The following is a 25,280-nucleotide window of genomic DNA, read 5'->3' on the forward strand; positions in this document are numbered from 1 at the left end:
CCAGCCCTGGGGACGCTGCGCTGACAAGTGAGGTGCAGGTGGTGCAAGTGCTGTGAGGAACATCCTCCTGCTCAGCATGTTTAGACTCAGACAGATGATAAAAGGAGCTTTCACTTCACAGATGCACAGCAAGAGGGAACTGCCTCCCTTCCGTCACCAGAGGAGGGAAAACTAAAGCAGTTGTTTTGTCTATTTAGCGTTGTGTTAGAGGGTTCATGGCATGTTATGAGGCATTCCAAAGTGGAGAGTATGCTGAAGTATTCCTGAAGCTCACGGGCCATTTGATGCCGTATAATAGCTACCACAGTGAGACAGTCAGCCCAGTGCTTTAGTGCCAGGATTGGAGCAGGAAGGAGCCCTCTCTGGTAGCTTGCTGTGAGGAGCATCCAGCTCTGGAGGGAGAAGGGGCTGTTCTGGGGGCCTTCAGATCCATGGGGGCTCTTCTTGTCTCCCTGGGTGATGCCTGAGCATTTGCCCCCCATGCTCAGTGTTGGAAACTCTCTGTTGATGCCCAACCATGTAAGCTGTTTTGTCCCTCTCTTCCTACACAGGGAGTCACGACGGAAAACTCCTGTGGCTGTTTCCTTGAAAGAAGATGAGCGTCTCTTCGGGGATAGCGCTCTAGGAATGGTAACAGCTCTCGTCACTCGATATGCCCGGTGCAACTCCTACGCGCAGATAATATTTTCTCTCTCTTGGATTTTTTGTGATAGAGGGTGGAGTTAGGAAGCGTGATTTTTCTTTTGTATCTTTTTTTTTTCCTTCTTAATTCTGATGTTTTACTGGCTTTCTGTATTGGCGTGTTTTTGTTTGTTTGTTTGTTACCTGTCTGGCCTTCCAAACTCCCATAGCCAAGAGCAGTTCAGTGCGTGGAATGGGAGCATTCTGTTCATATGGCAGCAGCAGAGCTGCAGAAATCCACCAGGGTAACCTTCTTTTTCTTTTGGTAGTCCATAAGGACCCCCAAAGTGGCGTTCAGATACTTTCAGGATCTGCTGGGCAAGCACATGGATAACCCGCAAGTAGCGCTGTACCAGTCCCGCTTCCCAGAGCATGAACTGGTGAAGGATGAGCGGAGACAGACTGTTGTCTTCAAGCTATCCCAGTACGTGTCTTCTGGGCTCCTTACAGGGGACTTTGCTACTGGACTTCTGTAGATGACGACTGTAATTTTCTTTCTTGCAGAACAATGCAGTATTCTCCAGAGGAGATGCTGGGAATGGTCTTGAACTATTCACGTGGTCTGGCTGAAGAGTTTGCAGGTTGGGAAGATATAGGTGTTTCTTGTGGTCTCTGGTGTTTCCTGCAGCACCTGGGCACATGTATCTTTGTGCGTATGCTGAAGGATGTGAATGCAGAGCCTGGCCGCACTAAGAGAACTGCGTTCCTTTCGCCTCTTTCAGAGCAGCCCATCAAGGACGCAGTGATCACTGTTCCTGCCTACTTCAACCAGGCAGAGAGGAGGGCGGTTCTGCACGCTGCTCGCATGGCTGACTTGAAAGTTCTGCAGCTGATCAACGACAACACTGCTGTGGCGCTCAACTACGGCGTTTTCAGGAGGAAAGACATCAATGCCACTGCGCAGGTGTGTGCAATCGGGGCTATGTGCAGAGAATCCTGCGCCCCTGGGTGCGTGTGGGGTGAAAGGGCTGCAGGTGAATGTGCCAGGACTTAATTCTAAGAAGATGGACTTCTGTTTAGCCCCTCTCCTTCGTTTGCACACGTCTGTAAACAAGGCGAAGAGAGAAAACCCCTCTGAACGCCATAGGAGAGCCATGGCGTGTAGAGGTTCAACTGATTTCTGAAATGCTGCCTCAGCTGAAAGCCTTTACAGCGGAGCACACGATGGGATGGGGATGTAGGATATGCAGTCTCTGTTCTGTAAACCTGTGTTTGTGCCCTGCCTCTTGGCTGAGGGGTGGGGGAGAGAAATGGGAGTCGTTTTAGAAGGAATTGACTGTGCAATACTTGTTTTTTTCCTGAGGTTTAAGAAACTTCTAAGGAGCAGAGGGGTTTTTTTTTTTTTTTTTCCTATTTTTTCCTGCTTTGTAGAATGGATGGAAAAGGCTTTCTTGTCTGCTTGTGTCAAGTGTGGCAGTCAGCACTTGTAGTTTGATCAAAGCGTGAATCCCACCGCTCCGCTGTGTCGCACGACATAAAGCCAGTTCAGTGAGCAGATAGTCTTGAGCTGTAACAAGCTTGGAAAGCTGCGGATAGTTTAATTATCTATTAATATTCATCATTACATATATTAAACTTGAGGGGGATATCCAGGAATTTCTGTCTCACTATCCTAACGTCTCTTTTCAGACCATCATGTTTTATGACATGGGAGCAGGAAGCACCACTTGTTCTATTGTAACTTATCAGACAGTGAAAACTAAGGACTCGGGAACCCAACCACAATTGCAAATCCTCGGTATTGGGTAAGAATTTATCATGAGGTTTGGGAAACCCACAGGTATCGGGAAAGGAAGCGCTTGTTTTGCAGTCTCTTCTATGTGTAGACTTTTGAACAAGGCTGAAATGCAGTAATTTGGACGATGGAGTGAGAAGCATTTAGAGTTGAGAGCTCAAGTTACTAACTATTCAGATATCACTGTCTTGTGCGGAAGGTACAGGAGGCTGGGGAAGGGCTAACGAGGATGCGTTGTCTGCCTTAAGGGTGTAAAAAGCCCGAAGTCTAACGCAGTCTAGCTGATTTTTCATGTAGTGTTAGGGAAGTAGCTTATGTCAGGTTGCAGTAGTGCAATATGAATGAAAATGCAGTTGTGTGTTACCAGTTAAGGAGAAACCGTATGCTGCTGTTTCTTAGAAAAAGAGCATGGGACGGTTATCCTTTGGCTTCTCAGCTGCTTGGCACATTTAGCAATCAGGACTTTATCGCGCGCAGTTTGAAGCTGCCCGTTTCAAGCTACCGTCATGGTGACTCCCTCTGCTTTGTTGGTGCTCTCTTGCTTTCGGAACAGCTGTTCTTTCATAATTGCTCGCAGCTGGTGGCATTACAGCTACCTTAGCCTGCTTTCTGCTATGCATATTTGTAACAGAATACATGAGGTTTATTTTCAGCTTGTCTCTCTTTGCTCAGGTTTGATCGGACTCTTGGAGGCCTAGAGATGGAGCTTCGGCTCCGGGATTATTTGGCAAAACTCTTCAATGATCAGCATCCTTCCAAAGACGTCCGAAAGAATCCCCGGGCCATGGCCAAGCTACTGAAGGAGGCCAACCGCCTGAAGACTGTCCTGAGCGCAAACGTGGACCACATGGCCCAGGTCGGGCAGCCTGCCGCGGGTCTTTAGCGGGGAGCCTGGGGTGGGATAAGGAGAGGGGGCTAGATGCGGTGTCACAGAGGCTTTGTCTGCATAGTGTAATTAGTGACTTCAAACTTGTGTGGGATCTCAGAGAAACTTGTCTTACATCTAGAGTCTTCTGTTCCTCTCCTCGCCTTAGGAAGGGCAGGGTTCAGGGAGAGTGCAGTTGGGTCCTAGGTGCGTTTACAGAGGTCTTTACAATGAGGACATTTACAATGTCTTGTTGGCGTTTGTTCTTCCTGCCAGATTGAGGGACTGCTGGATGACATTGACTTCAAGGCCAAGGTTTCAAGACAAGACTTTGAGGATTTGTGCTCTGACTTGTTCCAGCGAGTCCCAGGACCTGTGCAGCAAGCCTTGAGCAGCGCAGAGATGGACCTGGTAGGTTTAGGAATGCATTAGGAAGCCTGGTGTTTCTAGGCATGGGTCTGTGGTCATGTCAGGATACGATTATCGGTGATTATTGTATCTGATGCCGCTGAGAAGTGCACATACCTGCTGCTGTAATAGGCTGCGGTGTTGGCACTGCAGAGAAGTTACGTGCTGCGGTGTCGAACAGGAGTTTGACATGGTTTTCCGTGTTAAGCACCGGGAACGGAGGAGTTGGGTGAGGGTTTTGTTCCTGTCACAGTACCTCTACTTTTTGTGTTAGAGTCTTTAACGCTGTCTCTTTTTGGGTTTTGGATGCTGGTTCTAGTGTTGCTCTTGAAGCCTGGAAACAGAATTACTGCTGCTCAGGCACGTGCCTTGAGCGCTGCCCTCAGAAGCCCTGAGGCAGACTGCAGTTGAACCCAGATGTGATGCAGCCCTTTGCAGAGACCCGTGGCGTTGTTAAGTGTTCAGGTTTCAAGATGCCGGGGTCTTCCTGAGCACCCACGGGCTCTGGTATGCAGTGCAAGACACTGAATCACACATCTTCGGGTCCATGTTTCCGAGGCTCTTTTTCTGCGCTGCCTGAGTCATGGCATGCTCTGAGGTACACTGTAGTCTGCTCAACTATTTCGGAATAAAGTCCTGTGTTTCGGGTGGTGCTGAACAGCGGCCGTGCCGGCCCTGTTCAGTCAGCTTGCTGCCGGGTTCCATGTCCTGGCTCGGCACAGCGAGATGTGCCCTGGTTGTGCTCAAAGCGCCACATCGGTGTTTGGCGACCGGGGAAGGAACCTAAGGAAGCCCTGAACTTAGCTTTCCAAAATTGCTTTCTCAAGACAAGGTGACTGTTTCCAATCCCTAGGGTGGAATTGACCAGGTGATTCTAGTTGGCGGTGCCACACGGGTCCCCAAAGTGCAGGAGGTTTTGCTGAAAGCTGTGGGCAAGTGAGTATGTGAGGCCCCCTTCTAGTCTGTCTCCTCTTGACAAATTACCGCTCGTGTCAGCGGCTGCAAAGCTGACGTCTCTCGCCTGTCGCTTCACAGAGAAGAGCTGGGCAAGAACATCAATGCGGATGAGGCTGCTGCCATGGGGGCAGTCTACCAGGCAGCTGCTTTAAGCAAAGCCTTTAAGGTGAAGCCTTTCGTTGTTCGGGATGCGGCTGTCTTCCCTATCCAGGTAACCCTTGGCTTGCTTTCTCCGGGGCAAGGTAGGGGTAAACTGGGCTGTTTGGGCAGGAAATATTGCAGGTAGGGTTCGATTATTAAGGAAGCAGGGGAGACCTTTCTGCAGAGGGAAGTCTTTGGCACAACACGAGTGCTGCAGTGACAAGTCCTTAGATGGCTGCAAGCATTTAGACCAATCTGTAGGGAAATACTTGTCTGTGCTCAGCTTCCTGTAGGCGATACGGCTGCCAAATGCTGCGGAACCCGCTGACCCAGGAGGCGGTGGGGAAGAGGTTTGTGCTTGTCTGACTCTCACTTGGCGTGCGTGATGCAGGTGGAGTTCACTCGTGAGGTCGAGGAGGAGGATAAATCCAAGAGCCTGAAGCACAACAAGAGGATTCTGTTCCAGCGCATGGCACCCTATCCCCAGCGCAAAGTGATCACCTTCAACCGCTACACGGACGACTTCGAGTTCTACGTCAACTACGGGGACCTGTCCTTCCTGAACCAGGAGGACATGCGGTGGGTTGGCACAAGCGTCCCAGCAGGCGGTTCGGTGACGGTGCCACGTGCCTACCCGCAAGAGCTCGTGGGCAGGGAAGCCTCTGTCCCTGGCAGCGGCTGTTACACGTTTGCGGATCTGTTCTCCAAATTGTGCTTCAGCAGAAGTGGCGGCAATTTGCTTTGTGCATTTGTCCAGCACTGCAAACACAAACGGGAGAAGTGGTTAGCTGCTCTGCAGTCCTTGGTTTTATGAAGTTTCTCTCTTTCTGCTTTTGTCTGCATCACCAGGATCTTTGGATCTCTCAATCTGACTACTGTACGGCTCAAGGGAGTTGGGGACGGCTTCAAGAAGCACTCGGATTATGAGTCCAAAGGCATCAAAGCTCACTTCAACATGGATGAGAGTGGAGTACTGAGTCTTGACCGGGTAAGATCCTGTTGTGATACTTGTCCCCGGTCTGTCACCACCCGTGGTAGTGGTGATCCCTGCTGGTACTTACCTCCTTGCTCGTCTCTCCAAGGTGGAATCTGTGTTTGAGACAGTGGTGGAAGACAAACTGGAAGAGGAATCAACACTGACAAGTAAGTGCTGAACTGTGATGTTCTAAGCGACTGTTTTGTGTTCCCAAAAAAACAGGGATGTTTTATCCCCTGCGACTGGGATAACTGCCAGCATCCCATTTCTTTGAGCAGTCAGAACCATGTACCGAGGGGAGAGGGCAGGGGAGGTGGGGAAATGGGCAGTTAACTGTAGCCTCTGATTATATTTACAGCTCCAAAATACCTAAAAGCCCTTTGCAAGTGGCTGCTGGGTGCTGCAGGGAGCTCTGTCTGAGATGTCATACACTCCTAAGGTGACTATGGCATGCATTGCGACTTGAAAAATAAGAGTTGTTTCTCCTTGTTCAGCTGCAACTGCTCGTTTCAGGAGGACTGTCCTCAAGGAAAGTCCTATATCCATAGCCCCGCAGCACTCTCCCTTCTGGCTCTTGCTGCTGTTGATCTGTGCTTTGCATTGTCCAGCCTCTAAGGAGAGAGCCAAGATCCTCCTGGAGAGAGGGAGGAGGAAATCTGTGTAATCTGGAGAGGAAGGAGAGATGCAGGGGTGGCTAATGCAATCGTAGGTTGAAGCTTGACATTGTTTAATGGCAGTAAGAAGTTCCAGGTGCCGTTCTCACAGAGATGGAGCTTCCACTCTGTGCACGTGTGTATACACAAAGAGCCGAAGGTGAAGTCAAGGGAAGGGTGAGTTTCTGCAGTATGTCTAGCTAACCCATCAGGAGGCTCCTCGCTAGTTACTGCAGTTGTGACGGGAAGAACTGGGAGCTGAAGATGGTCTCCATCCTCTTTTTGCCCGGGCTGCTGTGAGAATGATGGGGATTTGTTTTCTCTCCGACAGAGCTTGGAAACACCATCTCAAGCCTGTTTGGTGGGGGCGGCCCTACGCCAGAGGCTGGAGAGAACCTGACAGAACCGGTGCAGGTGAGCCCCAGGGTGCTGGCCCTGATCGTCTGAGGGTGAATATCTGGCTCGTTCTTTGGGTGCTAAGGAGGCAGTATCTCCCTTGAGCAGAACTCTTGGCTTCTGGCAAGTTGTCAGAATGCTGAGCATGCCTTTTGCAAAAAGGGCCATATTCCTCTGAGCTTTGTGTGGCGTGTGTTTAGAGAAACTTGCGGCCTTTTGTTGGCAAAGCCAGGAAAGGCTGGACCTGTTTCTGGTGAAACGGAGCTTTGCACAGATTACCTGCTTGCTGAAGCACTGGAATGGAATTTCAGTGTAAAAGCAAATGTTTTCCTTGCCTTTGACTTCCCTGTGGTGACCAGGAGGAAGAAGAGAGCCCAGCAGAAAGCCCTAAAGAGGAGCAGGGGGAGCAACAGGAGCAGAAGAGCCGTGCAGAAGATGCTGGTGCGGAGCAGGGAGAGGAGAGACAACAGTCACCACCTCCAAGTGAAGGCAAACCAGAGGCTGCTCCTCCCAAAGCAGAGTCGGGGACAAAGGAAGAGGGAGAGAAATCGGAGGCTCAGGTAAGCAGCAGGCTGAAGGAATGCAGCTGTGGCTTTGGTGCCTGGAAGAACGACGCTCCTGTTTGCTCCTGCTGCTTAGTGTTTGGTGTTCAGGAAGGCTTTTCCCTGCCCATGCCCTGTCTTGGTAAGAGTTGCCAAGGCTGGTTTCAGTTGCAACAAACAACTTTCTTTTCTCCACAAGCCTGTCTGTCCTTCATTCTTCCTTCAGGGTGGGAGTGGTAAGAACCCTGCATGTGTGCAGATTTCCCTGCTTTTCCCACGGAGGTGTCTTCATGGCAGCCTCATTCAGCCAAGTCTGCAGGACAAGACTGCGTGCTTTGTTCTTAACAACCTGTGTGTTCTCAAGTAGAATGTCCTTGGAGTTCAGTTGCCGGAGGAGCACTTCTGCGGCTGCCTGGCAGGTGTTGCAGATCTGTCTCCGTATCAGAGACGGAATTTTGTCTGTTACAGGATCCCAAAGAGAGCAGAGAGACTGTGAAAGAGGAGGAACCATCCAAAAGTTCCGGTGACCAGAACACAGCAACCAAAATGGAGGAAGAAAAGAAGATCAAAGCCCCCAAGAAGCAGAAGCTCGTGCATGAGATCACCATGGAACTGGATGTAAACGATGTGCTTGATCTGCTGGAGGATGAACTCCAGAGCTCTGTGAAAAAGTAAGCTGGAAATGAGCGTGCTACTGTAAAGCACTGGGTAAGGGGAGTGCTGTGCAACTGGAGGAGGCGACGGTTTGCAACTATTTCCTGTGCGAAAAAGACACTGTGCTCTTGAAGCAGATGTGCTTTGCTTCCTGCTGCCTGTACTCACCTTTCTTGGATTAGCTCCCTACCCTTGGCAGCTCTGTAAGTGACCGTGGGGAGAATGTCTCTAGGGTTGATGCTGGCAGCTCTGAGTTGCTCTGGTGCGTGTGTCCGCGTTCGGAGCTTGCAGTGGAGTGAAGCTTGAAATGACATTCCGCCCACCTCCCCTCTGGGTGGAGGAGCAGGAGACGGCCAGAGGAATGCAAGGCCAATAGTAAGTTTACCTTTGGATCTTGCTCTTTTTCCATGTTAGACTCCAAGATTTGACCGTCAGGGATCTGGAGAAACAGGAGAGGGAAAAATCGGCCAACAGCTTGGAGTCATTCATCTTTGAGACACAGGTAAGAGAGGGATGTAAAGCAATAAGACCTCCTGGCAAGAAGGTGGAAGAGGCTTGTGTGCTTCGGCAGCTGTGGATGTAGGGGAGTTGTGTTGGGGCTGGGCTAGGGGAAGGCTGCTGGGAAGAGGCCAGTGCTTGTCTTGCAGTTACTTTTTCTACTGAACTTGGCTTACCCAAGCCCATGTGAGGCAGGGAGGTTTCCTCGAGATGGAAGGGACGCTTCCGAGCTGCCCAAACATGAAACTGCAGCTTACCTGCGCACCTCACCTACAGTTGCCTGTCAGTTTTAGAACCCTCGTCCTCTGTCTGGAAAGAAATTGCCAATATGCAAAGGCTGTGGCAGAGAAAAAGGCAGCTAACACTAAGCGTGTGCAAAGTGACACTTGGGGCCGCTTTCCCATCCTATATCGTGCGTAATGCTGAGAGCAAGACCTTAGATTTGGGGCTGTGTGATTTAAATTGCAATCTCCTGTTCGCTGTAGAGCAGCCCAGGAGGCCCCCACGCTGCCGAGCTGCAGATGGGGAAGCTGGTGGTTTGTGCTTCCACAGACACTGGGGTTTTAAAGGAGGTTACTTGGCTCTTTTCAGGATAAGCTTTACCAAGAGGAGTATCAGCTGGTCTCGACAGAGGAGCAGAGGGAAGAAATCTCCCGAAAGCTGAGCGAAGCCTCCAACTGGATGGAGGAGGAGGGTTATGCAGCTGCCACTAAGGTACTCTTGTGTGTAGTGGAGATAAGCCTGCTATAGTTGACATAAACATCTCTGTGTAGGCTGACAGTAGAGATCCATCCTCATTCCTCTCTCATCTGCCTCTCTGAGAACTCCTTGCCTCCTCTATGTGTTATGGGCTGAATACAGTAGGACCTCCTTCTTCCAGGGACGTTTGCATGCGTGGGCCTGAATAGCTGTGGCAGAAGCTAAGTGATCTACATGAAGCTTTTAGTCATGTGTCTCTTGCCTTGCTCCTTGGAAAGAACTCTTTCTCTTTGGTAGAGAACTACAGTACTTGCAGCGTTGGCCTTGAGGGCTTGCAGCATCATCACAGGAGAAGAGGTTTGACAGTGGATAAGCTAATGATCATTTTTCTCCTATCCCCACTTTGCAGGAGCTGAAAGACAAGCTTTCAGAGCTGAAAAAGCTTTGCAGGAACCTCTTTTTCCGTGTGGAGGAAAGGAGAAAGTGGCCAGAACGCCTGGCTGCTCTGGACGGTCTGCTCAACCACTCAAGCATCTTCCTCAAGTAAGAGCAAGTTGGTAGAGAGAAGGGTTGTGTGGCTGGTGCCCGAGGGGATGCCAGGAAAACCTGCATGTGCCAGTTCCTGTGCTAGGTGGTCAGAAAGGTCTAGTGCTCTAAAGACAAGGAGGCCGCAAGTGTTTCTTAGTGCTTGGTGCTACAGCAACCATCAAGGGAAGCATCTTTTAGCTGGGAGAATAGGAAGGGTCCAGTGCTCTGCATGCTCTTTCCAGGCACATCTATTCCTCTTGACCCGTTTTCTTTTTTTTTTTTTTTTTTTCCCCTTTCATTTTTTTGTTGTGTGTGTTTTGTTGTTGAGGTGGTTTTACTGTTGGGTGATCCTCTCTGTTTTCTTGCCTTTGTGATCGCTACATTTGCTATCTCTGCATCCCGTTCCTAGCATTGGGAGATCGAGTTAGGTCTCTCTTCATCTTTGTTTCCTGCAGATGTAAGAGGTGCAAGTGTAAAACACAGTACTTGGTGGGCAGGAACTTTTTTCTTTTCTATTAATTGGAGTGAAAAAAGGAATTGCTCTCCCTTTGTGATCTGTTGGGTTACCAAAGGAAAAACAAACCCTTTTTTTGTATCTTTCAGGGGAGCCCGAATGATTCCAGAGTCTGACCAGATATTCACAGAAGTGGAACTGAGTACACTAGAAAAAACGATCAATGAAACGACGGTAACAAAGATGGGAGTGATCCCTGGGGGGGGAGGCTGTGGGGGTTGCGCTCCCGGTCCCAAGCAGTAGGTGCCGTTTCCTCGAGGCCGGGAAGTGGGGCGTACACGTCTCGTCCCCACACCTTCCTTCTGTGTGTCCGTGCTTGCTGGAAAAATTGCGGCGGGAAGCAGTGTTGCTCGGAGTAAATGAGGAGGCCTAGGAGCAGTGATGCTGACATACTGTGCGCTGCAGTGTGCCAAACCAGCCTGTACCAAAAAGCACCTCCTCTTCCTCCCTCCAGCTGTGGAAAAATGAGACGCTGGCTGAACAGAACAAGCTCTCTCCTGCTGAGAAACCTGTCCTGCTGTCCAAGGATATAGAGCTCAAGATTGCGGCCCTGGACAGGGAAGTGCAGTACCTTCTGAATAAGGCCAAGTTTGCCAAACCCAAGCCCAGAAAGGAGAAGAACACCACAAAAGCTGATTCGGGCAAGAATGCTACAGCATCAGAGAGCGAGGACACTATCCCTCCCACGGAGGGGCGACACGAAGGTAAGGAAGGGAAGGCTGAGCACTGCCTTACTAGCTAGCTCTAACAGTGACTTGGCTGCATGTTCGGGAGGTTGCCCAGGGCTTCGCGGGGGCGTGAGGCCTGGCAGGGAGAAAGTGGGAGCAGCTCTGCTCTTCCTCCGAGCGCCTGCAGAGAACCACTGTGACGCAGAGTTGATGTTGTCCCGTTGATGCATCTTGGGTGGCTTGTGCACAGACCTCGCTGTTAGTCACCTGTCCTGCTCCTCCTATCCTGACTGTTTGCTTGCTTGCTTTTCATCTTAACCATAGATAAACCTGAGGATATCGGTCCAGCCAAGGAACCTCCTACAGCTGAGGAAGTAAGTGAGGAGCCTGCATCAGACCCAGGTGGGTGTTTATTTGCCTGACAGCCTTGTGCTTGGTAGCTAAGAGTGAGCGCTGTTCACGTGTGTCTTCTGCCTTTTAGATGTTGGAGACACTTAATGTAGCAGAAACTGTTCACTGCTGAGTAGCTGGGGGATCTTAATGAGTGTCAGTGGTGTTCAAGACTGCTTTGTGTGCTGCCAAACTGTTGCGATGTATAACTCCGTTCCCTTCGTTACACAGGGCCCCAAAAGGAGAAGAAAGCAGAAGCTGGAGGAGAAGGCAGGAAAAACGATGAGTTATAACACCCCTGAAATCCCGTCAGTGTCAACATCTATTTATTTGAGGGTTACTTTCTTGTTTTTTATAATGGACCTGGCTAGTTACGATGTAAAAGGCACACAACAAACAGTCTGACAACAACCTGCAATAGAGATGTACATTTTTTTTCTTTTCCCCTGGGGATGTTGCCGCTACTAACTTAGTGAATGGTTTTTTATTTCTCTGTTCTTATGTGTTTAAAGGTGACCGTGTGCTCACCAACAATTGTCTCTGTTTCAATACAGTCTTACTGAAGTCACCAAAGTGACTTTTCTTTAGAGGAAAACAGTGAAAGAAATGCTGTAAGCTTTAGGAGGGAACTTCAAACATAGACTCTGTGCCACAGCTCGTCTGGTGGAAGGTCGAGGGAAATACTCCTGGAATGTGTTGCTAAGCTGGTGTTGTCTTTCTGTGTGAGGCCCTGGCCTAAAGAAACAGTGCGGTTTCAGCGGGTGCAAAGTGCATGCACGTTGACTTCAGGGAGGCTGGTGCTCTGCAGTGAAAAAAGGCATGTATCTGTTTTCCATAAGGTGTCGTTACAGTCATCTCTCTCTGTGCTCTGTAGCAGAGTCTCAAAAGGGTGAATTGAAATTTAACCAAGTGATTCAGTTTATTGTTCATTGTAACCTAAAAGCTCAAAAAGTGCAAAGTTGAATGTTAAGGAGGATGGAAGAAGCAGCATCTCGGTGCGTTTTTTCTCTAGTTGGAACAGCCACCACTACTGGACCACAGAGGCAGCACTGGCTTAGATTAAAAACAAAGGAAAAGTGGCGTGCTGACTACAACTCTCCCCGCTGCAGCCTCTCACGTACTCAGACTGGCTTCCTTGTACAACGTCGTGTCCCTGCTGCGGTCTCTCAGTTCCTTGGGACTGTTCATGCTGCTAAAGTGCACAAGCGGAGTCGCGACGGACTGTCACGGTCGCTTGTGAACATGCAACTGGTGTTGTTCTCCATGGCCCTCCATCAAAAATAAAAACTACCCTCCTGGCGGTCTCTTATGTAGGCTGTGGCCTGTGTGAGGGGTGATGGCAGAGGGGTGGCGAGCAGCTCGCTGCTGCTGGGGGCCGGCTGGGGGCACAAGTTGCTGCACGGGGCAGGGAGCGGGGGCTGCGCGCCCTGGGGCTCTTGTGGTGGTTGTTGCTGCTGCTGCAGTGCCACAGACGCCCCTGCCACATGGGAACGGGTTGGTGGGGCGGGGTGGGGGGGAGGTCCTGCTTGTACAGATTTGGGAGGTGCAGTATCCCTGCGGTCTGCTTCGGGCTGGGGGGAGAGGGCCTGAGAAGGGCCAAGTCCTATGTATGCAATGGGAGAGCTGAGCAGAAAAGACACGAAAAGTTTGGGCTTGAGCAAAACCCACCTACAAGTTTGTATCTTTAAAAAGGAGGTGGGAAATTGCTCCCCCTTCTTTGGCTGATGAACAGGACAAAGTGAGTGAGGGGGACAAAGGAGTCAGGTGACCTGAGGTGCGAACACAGGCAGGGAGGCAGCGAGTTGGGTGTAGGCGTGCCGGGCAGGCTGTAACTCCTGAGTACTTTGGCCAATAGGGAAAAGGTGAGGGCCACCGCGGTCGGGAAATTAGGATAACAGGGGGCTGCACCCTTCAGCAACTTGAGAGACCCCAAAGGGATATGCCCGGCGGACTCTCCCTTTATTCGAATAAAGTTTTAGGTCTCCTCTGTCTCCTTTTTGGCCATGCAGTTTTTGACAGCGAGAATTTCCGCACAGAGGCGGTCCGCTTCGGGGCGGGACGGCGGCTGAGGAGAGGCAGGTCGTGCTTGTGCCGACGTGGGATGTGCAGTCCCCCCTGCGGTCCGATCGGGGGCGGGGGGAGCGGAAGGCTGACGAGGGGCGGTTCCTGTTTGAGCGGACTTGAGAGGCACAGTTTCCCCTGCGGTCCGTCTAGGAACAGCGGGGGGGGCGAGGAGGGGGCGGGGTCCTGTTCGAGCGGACGTGGGAGGTGCAGTCTCCCCCACGGTCCGCCCCTGGGTGGGCTGAGCGGGGGATGGGTCCTATGTGTGTGGACGGGAGAAAACGCACGAGAAGTTTGGGCTTGAGCAAAATACACTCACAAGTTTGGACATTTCCAAAGGAGGGAGGAAATTGCGCCCCCTCCCTTGGCAGATGAACAGGACAAAGGAATATCTGCAGGTGGGAGACTGAGCGGAGCCACAAAGTGGGGGGAGAGACTGAGAAGAGTCCGGCGTGAGGGGGACAAAGGAGTCAGGTGACCTTAGGTGAGAACACAGGAAGGGAGGCAGCGAGTTGGGTGTAGGCGGCCGGGCAGGCTGTAACTCCTGAGTACTTTGGCCAATGGGGAAAAAGGAGAGGGCCACCGCGGTCGGGAAATGAGGATAAAAGGGGGCTGCACCCTCCAGCACCTTGAGAGACGCCACAGGGATATGCTCGGTGGACTCCCTCTTTATTCGAATAAAGTTTTAGGTCTCCTCTGTCTCCTTTTTGGCCATGCAGTTCTTGACAGCGTGATTTTCCGCACAGAGGCGGTCCGCTTCGGGGGCGGGGGGGACGACTGAGGAGAGGCAAGTCGTATGTGTGCAGACGTGGGATGTGCAGTCTCCCCTGCGGTCCGCTTGAGGGGGCGGGCAAACGGCTGTGCATGGGCGGTTCCTGTTTGAGCGGACTTGGGAAACACAGTCTCCCCTGCGGTCCGTCGCAGACGGCGTGGGGGGGGTCCTGTTCGAGCGGACGTGGGATGTGCAGTCTCCCCTGCGGTCCGATTCGGAGGGGGGGGGGGAACGCTGCCAAGGGGGTGGGTCCTGTTTGAGCGGGCTTGAGAAGTACAGTCTCCCCTGTGGTCCGCATCAGACGGGGGCGAGAGGGGGGCCACTGAGGAGGAGTGAGTCCTGTGTTATGCAAATGTGGAAGGTGCTGTCGCCCTGCGCGACGATTCGGGGCGGGGGGTGCTGAGAAGGGGCGAGTCCTATGTGTGCGGACGGGAGAGCTGAGCAGAAGACCCACAGGAAGTTTGGGCTTGAGCAAAACACACCCACAAGTGTGGACATGTCCAAAGGAGGGAGGAAATTACTCCCCCTTCTTTGGCTGATGAACAGGACAAAGTGAGTGAGGGGGACAAAGGGGTCAGGTGACCTGAGGTGCAAACACAGGCAGGGAGGCAGCGAGTTGGGTGTAGGCGTGCCGGGCAGGCTGTAACTCCTGAGTACTTTGGCCAATGGGGAAAAGGAGAGGGCCACCGCGGCCGAGAAATTAGGATAAAAGGGGGCTGCGCCCTCGAGCAACTTGAGAGACCCCACAGGGATATACCCGGTGGACTCCCTCTTTATTCGAATAAAGTTTTAGGTCTCCTCTGTCTCTTTTTTGGCCATGCAGTTTTTGACAGCGAGAATTTCCGCACAGAGGCGGTCCGCTTCGGGGTGGGGAAGGCGGCTGAGGAGAGACAGGTCGTGCTTGTGCCGACGTGGGATGTGTAGTCCCCCCTGCGGTCCGATCGGGGGGGGGGGGGAAGAAGGGCGGTTCCTGTTTGAGCGGACTTGGGAAACACAGTCTCCCCTGCGGTCCGTCTGGGGGGGGGGGTTCCTATGTGAGCGGACGTGAGAGGTGCAGGCTCCACTGCGGTCCGGCTCGGACGGGGGTGGGGTCGAGGAGGGCGGGGTCCAGTTGGAGCCGACGTGGGAGGCGCGGTCTCCACTGCGGTCCGCCCCAGGTGGGCGAGTCCTATGTGTGCGGACGTAGGAGGTGTTGTGTCCCTGCGCTCCGCCCCGCGCCGGGCTCCGCCCCGCGGGCAGGTGGCTGCAGCCGCCTCAGCGAGCCGTCCGACTATGGCGGGCGGGCGCGGGCAGGGGCGCGGGTATGGGTACTACCGCGCCGTCATCTTCAGCGCCATGTTCGGCGGCTACACTCTCTACTACTTCAACCGCAAGACCTTCTCTTTTGTCATGCCCGCCGTCATGGCCGAGGTGCCGCTGGGCAAGGACGAGCTGGGTGAGTGTGGCGCCCGGCACCGCAGTGCTACTGCTGAGTCCTGGGGCAGCGCGGCCCGGCGGCACCACTGCGGCGAGCAGCGCCCCTGCTACGTGCTACTGGCGCTGTTGTGTCGCCCCTTGTGGCTGCGGCTGGGGCTCAGTGAGACGCTCGGTGTGCGCTACTCGGTCTGCTGCTCACATGGCCGGTGTCTGCCCTCCCGCAGGCCTCATCACGAGCAGCCAGTCCGCAGCCTACGCTATCAGCAAGTTCATCAGCGGCGTGCTCTCTGACCAGCTGAGCGCCCGCTGGCTCTTCTCCTCTGGCCTCCTCATGGTGGGCCTGGTCAACATAGTCTTCTCCTGGAGCTCCACCGTGACGGCCTTCGCTGGGCTCTGGTTTCTCAATGGTCTGGCACAGGGGCTGGGGTGGCCACCCTGCGGGAAGGTGCTGCGGAAAGTGAGTAGATGCTGCGAGCGCGGTGGGGAGCGGAGAGCAGCACGTGCCCTGGGCTCGTCCAGCAGCAGGGCCGCATGCAGAGTACTGCAGGAATGCTTACTCCGAGGCCAGAAGAATTCACAGCTATTCCTGTCCCCACCAAGCCAGGAAGTGTAAAACACCAGCTGTGCTTTCTTCTGCTTTGGAGCCAGATTCCCTGCACATCTCATGCATCCTAGCGATGGCTCACAGAGCACCTCAGTCCCTGCTTTCACAGGCCTTGCTTCCCACTCCATCTGATAGCTAGTGTCTCCCAGGACTGGGCCCGCTCAGTTGTGAGGACCAGCGGGTGTTGGAGGCCAGTGTTTTAAGGAGGAAGGTGGGTGGAGGCCTTCTAGCTCCTTTGCTGCTGTCGTTGTCTCATGCTGGGAAACAAACCATTCGCTTTGCGCTCCTCACGAGCTCAGGGCTTGCAAATTGCAGCCCCTTCAGACAGCATAACTAGTAACTCATAGAACAGCAAGAGTCAGGCTCCCAGGCTGTAGGTTTGGCGGTATTTGGGTGGTAAGTGAGCTAAACAGAGCAGACTGGTTTATGCTTTATGCCATCGGGACAGGATTTGAGCTGTACACAGCTAAACCTTGGTGCTTCCAGATCCTCAGAGGCAGCACTCAGACTGTGCATGTACCCTGCCCACCAACTTAGTGGGAATTTCCGTGTCATGATAAAATGTGATGTTCTCAACTGCCTGCAAGACATGTGGAAGGTTGTTAAAATCCAGGAGTGCACGTACTTGCAGGAAAGGAGGATAGGAATAGCTGTATTGCCCTTCTACAAGGCCTCTAATGCTGCAAGTCAGAGGGAAGAAAAAGACTTTCTGAGGGAGTTTTGTAGGTGTGAAGGAAGCTTGTGGATAACGGTAACGATACGTACAGCGTTTTTTGAAACTTCCAGAGCTTCATTCTCAGTTGCAGTAGCTCTCCGACATTTTCCTGTCAGCAATTATAACCCAAGTGGTTCTGGTTTGGATTACACATTGCAATGAAGAGCTGATCATGCCTGATCCTTCGTGCAAAGCGAGTCCTAAAGTTACACTGTGACTCTCTGCTTATCCACAGCGGTACCGTGCCAGCAAACGTTTCCAGGAGGACGCCGTTCCTAGCCGGGGAGTACGCAGAGCTGTGCACTCTTAGATTTGCTTGTCCCATGTCTCAGTTTCATGGTCTGTAAATGGAAATTACACTGAGTTGGCTCATGATGCAAACACCTGTCAAGCTCGTGTCATGTTAGACATTTCCTGCAAGAATGAGGAAAAGCAGATTCTCACTGTTCTTTCTATTTAGTTTTGTAGATCTGAGTCTGAAGAGCCCAGAACCCTCAGCATGGGCCTTTGTTGAGGATTTTCAGGTGCCACATCAAATTCTTCTGCAGACCTCATGTCGTTTCTCTTGTTGTTGCACAGTGGTTTGAGCCTTCCCAGTTTGGGACTTGGTGGGCAATCCTGTCTACAAGCATGAACTTGGCTGGGGGCCTAGGCCCCATTGTCGCTGCTCTCGTGGCTCTCCACTACGATTGGCGTATGACTTTGTCCTTCTCTGGCTTCATCTGCGTGGTTGTCTCTTTTGTTTGCCTTGTCCTGATTAAAAATGAGCCGTCGGATGTTGGGCTACCCAACATTGAACAAGGAGCCAAGAAAGGGAAGAAAGGTGAGCACTGGATGTGATCGTAAATGGGGCGCCCGTAGCAGGAGGTGCCGAGCCTTGTGCGTGCGCTCTGGCACAGCCGTGTCGCGCTCGGGGCGCTGAGCTCAGGCTCCCTCCCGCTTCCGGAAAGCACTCTCAGCAGGACGGGCGCACACGGTTGTTCTCAGCAGCCTCCCCTCGGCCGCTCCGGGGCTGTGGTGTTGATGCCATCAGCCACGTACTCCCCCTCCTCGGTCCTGTGGGGGGCCGGGTGCGCTGGCTTGGAGACTGTCCCGTCAAGGGCGGCAGCGGAAGGCGCTGGCATCCACCCGGTAACCGGTCTGCCGGCAGCCACGTGTGTGTCACGAAGACGCTCTTGGCCATCTGTTTCCTCTGTCCATCGCGCAGAGCCTTCGTTTTCACAGTCCCCTGCTTCTTGGGGCTCTGTTTGTTTGGAGGGTGAGCGCGGGTCTCCAGGGGATGCCGCGGAGAGGGACGGTGGCGCGGCAGGAGATGATTCCCTGGCGTCACTCGCCTCTCTCCTGCGTTGCTGGAGGACGGGCAGTTCTCCCCTCACCCTGCTGCGGGTTTTGTTGACCCCTGCCTTGCGGTGGACTCTGCTCGGTGTTTTTCTGTCCTAACCTAGAACATACAGTTAGTAAATGTTTGTTCAGCCCACTGAGCGTGATGCTTCTTTGAAAGCAAAACAGGTAGAGGAGAATTGCAACACTAGTTTGCTGTAGGATTTTAAAGGCTAGCGAAGCTCATAGCATCTTCTGTGCTGTCCAGAGATACCTGTGCTACTAAGGCTGGCCTCCTAGTGTAAGAAAACAATGAAACAATGTTGTTTTCCCACAGATTGTTTGGGGGGGGGGAGTAGATTTGTAGATGTCTCAGCAGGACTGATGGCAAAACAAGGTAGCACTTGAAAATCAGCCTTATTGCTGTGTGCTTCAGAGCTAAACAGATTAAAAAAAAAAAAAAGAAAAAGTGGAACAAAATCAGGACAAGTAGGTCATTTTTCTAACAGGGAGAATGGTTTACTGGCAACCATGAGACAGAAAATTACTGGGAGTAGCATATGGATGGTTCCTCTCAGCTCCTTAGTGAACATGAAACAAATAGACAGAAAGCTCCTGAAGTTGCAGCAAAGCCGGGGCTAAGGCACGGTGCGCAGCTAGCATTTGCTCTGTTAGGGTGTCCTTGTGCATGAACTGTGTCTGAGGATCTTTTCCATGGACCTGCTGGGGCTCCGTGGCTCGGGCCAAGCAGTGACCTCCTGCTCATCTTCCTTGCAGGGTCCTCCAGCGACAACAGCACTCTGGCAGAGCTGCTGCTCTCGCCCTACCTCTGGGTGCTCTCGACAGGCTACCTGGTTGTTTTCGGGGTGAAAACGTGCTGTTCAGACTGGGGACAGCTCTTCCTGATTCAGGAGAGGGGACAGTCTGTGCTCGTGGGTAAGATGCAAAGCTCAATTTCTTCACGCAGTGTCAGCGCTGTTGCGGAGCTCAGCTGGGTGTGAGAAAAGGACCTGGGTTCCTTCATCTGAGGACTGTTCTGAACCTCCATGTCTAGCTGTGTTGTGAGCAGGGAGATGGCAGGCAGAGCAAGCCACTTACGGAGGAGCCTATCAGTGGCCTTGCTGGGGAGCCTGGGAAACCGGAGCACAAAGCTGGTTCTCGGCAGCCGTACTGGTGTCTGAACGAGATCCCTGCCCGCTGATACACTTGATGACTTGATGGCACTGCTGCTTTTGTGGGTCTGCTTTGGGAACATTGGCTCGTAAGCAGTGTGCAGGACATCTGCTTTGCTGCAGTGCCCTGGAATGGTGCATGTCCTGAACTACTGGCTGGCAGAGAGCAAACCCAGGCAATGTGCAGTTCTTAGAACAGCAGAAAAACGTGAAATTAAAAAGTGAAATGGGACGAATTGTCGTGATAAATCTGACGGCCTGTTCTTTGCTTCACCTGCTTTCCAGGTAGCTCCTACATAAGTGCCTTGGAAATAGGGGGTCTGGTGGGCAGCATTGCTGCTGGGTACCTTTCTGACAGAGCAGTAGCAAAAGTAAGTAAAAGATTCTTTTCTTTTTTCAGTATATTTTTCCCTTTCCAAAGCTTGCAGCAGCTGTGGAGCAGCATGCTCTCCTTGCGAGCTCTTTATGGTGCCTTGGAGATTAACAGCACTCTGAAGGGAGCACTGAGCGAGTTGCTGCCCCATGCTAGTGAACAGCCCCTCTCATTTCCTCTGCCTGCCCAAGCTGCTCCTGGGGATGCAGTTCAGCATCTGAACCACCCGTCTCTCTCTCGGCAGCCAGAGCTGGGCTGGAAGGAGTGTGGCCCTTTCCAGCAGGTTCACGACGGCGCTCGACCATGTGCCATCCTCGGTGGTGTTGCCACTGCCTGGTACCCTTGGGAGGAGTAGGGCTGTACCCATGTCTGCTGTGTGCACCCGAGCAGCAGCAGGATACTCTAAAGGTGTTGAGAAATATGTACTCCGGTGTTCCACGTCGTGATACGGCTCTGCGATAAGAGAGTTAACACGTTTTGTCCCTTTGATTTACTGACTGTAATGTGGCGAAGCAGTTTGATCTGAAATGAAAGCTCAGTGGAGATAGGAATAAGGGCAGCTTGTCATGGAGAAGAATCATTACTTACTGCAAGAGCTTCCTTTTAACACAGCAGCTTGCTGACCACACGGGTTTTAAAGCAAGACCCGAAGTCTGGCTAGAAGCGGTGCTTGTGATGCGCCATCTCTGGGCGAGAGACCCGTGTGGGCAGCGTTAGTGGCCATGGAGGCAAATTGGTGGGCGCCCTTGCGGTGTCTACCCTTCCGCCTCTCTCCCTGCCTTGCAGGTGGGTCTGTCAACCTACGGGAACCCTCGGCACGCGCTGCTGCTTGCCATGATGGCAGGAATGTGCGTCTCCATGTTCCTGTTCCGGGTCACAGTGACGGCAGAGTCTCCTCAGGTAACCCCCGGGCACCCGGAGCGGCCGGGCTGGCGGTGCCGGTGTCCTCGCACCCGCGGGGAGCTCGCGGGCCAGAGGCTGCAGCCCAGCGGCTTCAGGGAGACTGCAGGGACATGGTGGAATGGCGAGGGGAACTGAAAGGCGGGAGACTTGCTGCCAGACGGGAGAGAGGGGCCGGCTCTTTCAGAGAGTTGGACCTGCCTTTTCGGAAAGCCTTCTACAGTGTGAATTGTAATGGCAGGGGTTTTAAAGGCAGCAAAAAAGCGGTGCAGAGAAGAGGATGGTTACATTTCAACTTTAAGGTGAAATGGCAAGAAACTGTGTGTTTGGATTCTGTCTCTTTGCGAGTGGTAAAGTCTTGGTGAGGTAGTAGAACTAAGTCCATAATGGTCGGGAGCTTTGTGAGAGGAAGCCTGGCTAGGTTCTTCACCCTCCCCCGAAGCGATGGGTCTGTGTTTCCTCTGTTTGCGCTGCAGGGAAGTGGCCCCGCTTGGTCCGTGTCTGAGCTTACCTGCTGGGGTGTCAATGAGCTGCTTTCCGTCCTTCCCTACTGGCTGCTAACCACGCATTTCTTCTTTTCTGTTTCTTTCTCCTCTTCATCAGGAAACTGATGTCTGGATCGTAGCCTTGCAACCTCTAGCTGATGTTACAGGCCTAAAAGAACAGGAGGTTTCTGCTTTGCATTTCTTTCTCCCTCTGCCTGTTTCTGATATGTCCTTTTCCTATCCCGCAAGGTTGGTTAGCGCTACCTAACTTAAAACCAGCACCTTAAGGAGAGCTTTGCAAGAAGTTGGGTAAAAGCAGCCTCTTCCTCAAAGCATTTTATGGGACGAGCGGAACTTTAAAAAGTCGGAATGCAGAACTTGTGAAAGTGTGTGTGAAAGTTCCTGAGGATGTTTGTGCATCAGGTAAAAGGCCTTGTAGATGGGGCACAAGACTGGAGGTCGAGGGCGCTGCTGCTGCTCCTGTGACCCACTTCCTCCTCAGTTCTCACAAGCTCTTCCCAAACTACCTCTTCATGTCTGATTCTCATCTGGAAAATGAGCTGCCACTTCTACATAGAGAACCTTTGGGAAGTCTTAGGCTAGAGCTATACAGGAAAAATGCATGAGTGCAATTATGAGTGACAGCGGGAAGGTGTGAAGACGCCTTTCTGATCTCTCCTCGCTTGCTTTGGCAGCTGTGGATATTGCTTCTCGGAGCCGTGTTTGGCTTTTCCTCGTACGGCCCCATCGCCCTCTTTGGAGTCATAGCCAACGAGAGCGCGCCCGCCAACCTGTGCGGCACCTCGCACGCCATCGTGGCGCTCATGGCCAACGGTGAGCAGCGCGGCCGGGCATGCAGGACACGGGGCTACGCGCGGCCTGAGGAACGCGCGTGGGGAGCCCGACCTGTAGAGCTGTGCAGAAACCCGGGACGTTGTTGTCCCACGGATGAGGAACCACCCTGAGGTTGGGCTGCTTGCTTATGTGCTCAGGAACGTTCCCTGCTGTACCCTGATGCAGCCTCGTGTAGCGCTTGTTGCCTCGGACTTTGAATTCAGCCACAGGGATTCCTCTAAACGCAGAAGCAGGTCACGTAGGAGCCTTAGCAAAGGAGATGGAGAACTCGAGGTGTTGCAAGGGTTCCTTTTGTGTCTTGCAGTTGGGGGTTTCCTGGCCGGACTGCCGTTCAGCACCATTGCCAAGCACTACAGCTGGGCCACGGCCTTCTGGGTGGCGGAGCTCACCTGCGCCGCGAGCACCGTGGCCTTCTTCTTGCTGCGGAACATCCGCACCAAGATGGGCCGCGTGCCCAAGAAGGCCGACTGAGGAGACGCCGCGGGGTGCAGAGGAAGCCCTGACGCCAACGGGAACGATGCAAGTGTTTTGATTACCTGGCCTAGGAGCGTGTTACCTATTGCTGCAGCCTAGATAAAAATGTCTCAATCTCTCGTTCGCTGTCCTGTGTCTGGGCGCACGTTTCCCGGTACCCATCCCCTTTTCTCCTGGGAATGTGATAAATCAGCTAGAGGTCCACGTGCAAACCTCTTACCGTACTGCACCCCCTTTTTACAGCCCTGCTAGTGAAATAAGGAGCTTTCAGACAGGACCCAGAGCTACTGAGCTGCGGGTGCTGTAACATGAGTGGCCTCAGGTGCTGCTGTCACATTCGGATCTGTGTCTCTGAAGCAGTAAGTGGCAGTTGAGCCTTGCTGTGCAGGGCTGTGCTCAGCCTGTGCTGCGTTGATGCAGCTCCTTGAATCCCGCTAAACCTGAGGCTCCCTGGGCACCCTGCTACCGTCTGCCCTGGAGCAGAGCAGGGCAGTGGACAAGGGTGCCTGGAGAGCAGCGACCGGGGAGCTCAACCTGCGCTGGCTGGTACAGCCTAGCTGCCGTCTTGTGCTGCGCCTGCTGCTGCCAGCCTCTCTACAGCCTGGGAAACGGCGGCCTTCCCAGACATTCCCGCCACTGCGGGGTAACGCGCTCGGCGAGGGGAGCAGAGCCAGGGCGCCGTGTGCGGCGCATGTCCAGGGCTCGCGGGGTCCCGGATGGTTGCGGCGTGGGCGGCCGCTGCCAGGGCGGCTCACGCAGCGCCCTGCGCGGATCCCCGGGCCGGGCAGCCCCCCAGCAGCTACCGCAGGGTCTGCTGCTGCCGTGCGAGTCCTGCCAGGGCCAGCAGCAGCTTCCTCTCTGTCAGGGAACGGGCCCTAGTCCGGGCTGTGTGCGGGATCCAAAGGTGGATCTGTGCGGGCCCGGGGAGCAGTCGGGACTACCTCGGAGGCGGAACGTAGCCATCACACCCAGCCCTCTGCACATGAAATAGTTTCAGGTTTCTAGCCAGGATTTCAGTGAGTATTCTTGTATTTCTCTGGAAGGACTTAAGTGTCTGAGGGTCCTGGAAGGAGGATGTTCAACTCACGAACAACCTTCTCCGCAGATACTTTGCCCAGCAGCTTAGATGCCCTAATGCAGATAATGGAAGGCGATTACATTTTGTACTGAGGTGTCAGATCTATCACTCATGGAATAAAAGTGAAGCAGTATCTGATGAGCTGTGGTTGTCCTATGGGGAATGGTGAGCACAAAAGCCTCCAGAAGGGATGACTCTGCTCGGGTGTTTTCAGGGAGCTCCTGCCCATCTGCCCTGATGCCAGAAAGCAGAGAGGCACCGACCTCTCAAGGGAATGTTTATTGTTTCTACATAGAGCAACTCTGTGACACCATAACTTAGAGCTGTACAGGAAAAATACATATGTACAATTACAAAGTAAAGCATGACTGCGCCAGGGGCCACAGAAGCGCAACTCAGGGCTTTCATTCAGGAACAGCAGAGCTGCAACAACCAAGAACAACAAGCAGCCTCTGTGGCCCCAGGTGAACAGCACGATGTCTGTCTCGGGGAAGCGTCACGCGGAGGAAGATGAGGCTCGTCTGGGGCAGATGCAGCCCCTAGCGTGCCCGACGGGGCTCCGGGTGAGGGCGGCTGGGGAAGGGGCAGCTGGGGAAGGGTCTCTGCTCTTTAACACAGGAGCAGGGACAGTCGACAGTGGTTTTTCTACGATCCAGGCCCAAAGGATCCAGCCTTTTCTGCGACCTCCAAGGCAAGTTTCAAGTTCTGGTCAAACAATTCGCACCTGAAACAGTCAGACAGAGGCAGAATGAGAAGAGCTCACCCTCACAACAGGCTGCCAAAGAGGGGAGCTCCACCGCCTCCTTTGGCTCGGCCTCCTGCCAGGAGAGGAGCTCAAGTGCAGAGCACAACGGCGCTGCTTGAGGTGAGACCAAAGTCTCTCGGGGGGCTTCTGGGGTGACCGTGGGGCCTCGGGCCCGTTTCCCAGGAGAGCAGCAGTGCAGGACTCTGCAATGGCCAGGGGCCCATCCCAGCAGCAGCGTGCTGTGCTCTCCTGCTCTGAGCGCTCTCGTGACCCCAGTCACAGCAGAGCTGTCAGCATGGGGTACTGCACGGGCGAGCCCCTCGAGGCTGCTGGGGCTACGTGTCCTCCGGCTCGTGCGCCTTCTCCTTACCTGATTGGCATTTCCAGCGAGTAGAAAGGGTTCTTCAGAGCAAAGTCGGAGTAGATCTCGTAGATCTTGCGCAGCAGGGAGTCGATCCCCGTTTGTTTGGGGTCAGCGAGGACCACAAACTTGATCCCTAGGGTCACAGGGCCGTAAGGCCGAGGAGAGGGGAGGCCCCCGCGCGCAGCCTGCGGGGCAGCACGAGGGGCCGGCGGGGGCTGCTACCTGTCAGGGTCTGGAAGCAGTGCAGCTTGAACGTGTCGGTCTCCAGCATCTCGATGCCGGAGCTGCCGAGCTCGGGCGACAGCTGTGAGCCGATGGCGAAGAGCCTGGAGGGGCGCAGGGTGGCGTGAGCGACCCCGTCCCCCCGGCCCCGTCCCCCGCGGCCGCCCCGCACTCACGAGTGGAACATGGAGGCCAGCATGAGCTTCTCGTTGGAGGAGAGGCGGTGGCGGCCGAAGCGGATGGACACGGGGTAGTTGGCGGGGTTGCCCAGGAACTCCATGATGTCCTTGCCGTCGGCCGTGAGGCGCCCGTTCACCTCGGCGCCGTTGATGGCCAGCACGGCGTGTCCCACTGCGGGCGGGAGCGCCCCGTGAGCCGCCGCGGGCCATCAGCGGCGCCCGCCGCCCGCCCGCCCGCCC

The 25,280-nt window shown here is 53.7% G+C and overlaps 3 protein-coding genes across 4 annotated transcripts; 2 read left to right on the plus strand and 1 right to left on the minus strand.

The window, feature by feature from the left end:
• The first annotated feature begins 480 nt into the window (after positions 1-480).
• HYOU1 (hypoxia up-regulated 1) lies at positions 481-12,541 on the plus strand. Its single transcript, XM_026040307.1, has 22 exons — positions 481-630; positions 951-1,105; positions 1,186-1,262; positions 1,404-1,585; positions 2,311-2,426; positions 3,089-3,272; positions 3,558-3,692; positions 4,543-4,625; positions 4,725-4,857; positions 5,179-5,366; positions 5,637-5,775; positions 5,870-5,930; positions 6,748-6,830; positions 7,172-7,372; positions 7,823-8,025; positions 8,423-8,510; positions 9,098-9,220; positions 9,615-9,748; positions 10,337-10,421; positions 10,702-10,951; positions 11,240-11,317; positions 11,537-12,541. Exons 1-22 carry the CDS (start codon positions 481-483, stop codon positions 11,596-11,598), a joined length of 2,910 nt encoding a protein of 969 aa, XP_025896092.1. The 3' UTR covers positions 11,599-12,541.
• Positions 12,542-15,412: 2,871 nt separating this feature from the next.
• On the plus strand, positions 15,413-22,571 carry SLC37A4 (solute carrier family 37 member 4). Of its 2 annotated transcripts, XM_026040311.1 has the most exons (9): positions 15,416-15,573; positions 15,779-16,011; positions 17,453-17,696; positions 18,971-19,129; positions 19,651-19,736; positions 20,525-20,638; positions 21,242-21,307; positions 21,819-21,957; positions 22,283-22,571. In XM_026040311.1, the coding sequence occupies exons 1-9, from the start codon at positions 15,474-15,476 to the stop codon at positions 22,447-22,449; spliced, it is 1,308 nt and encodes a 435-aa protein (XP_025896096.1). In that variant the 5' UTR covers positions 15,416-15,473; the 3' UTR covers positions 22,450-22,571. The 2 variants fall into 2 exon arrangements, with proteins under 2 accessions (XP_025896097.1, XP_025896096.1); XM_026040312.1 differs by lacking the exon at positions 21,242-21,307 and having other exon boundaries at positions 15,413-15,573; positions 22,283-22,449.
• A 1,227-nt stretch (positions 22,572-23,798) lies between these two features.
• On the minus strand, positions 23,799-25,216 carry TRAPPC4 (trafficking protein particle complex 4; the record flags this gene model as incomplete). Its single annotated transcript, XM_026040308.1, has 4 exons — positions 23,799-24,254; positions 24,646-24,772; positions 24,862-24,965; positions 25,038-25,216. Coding segments are annotated over 4 exons (489 nt in total), but the record flags the coding sequence as incomplete, so codon positions are not given.
• Between the last annotated feature and the right edge of the window lie 64 nt (positions 25,217-25,280).

Source organism: Nothoprocta perdicaria, unplaced genomic scaffold (genome assembly GCF_003342845.1).
Source record: "Nothoprocta perdicaria isolate Ctin4 unplaced genomic scaffold, notPer1 scaffold_252, whole genome shotgun sequence".
NCBI lineage: Eukaryota > Metazoa > Chordata > Aves > Tinamiformes > Tinamidae > Nothoprocta > Nothoprocta perdicaria.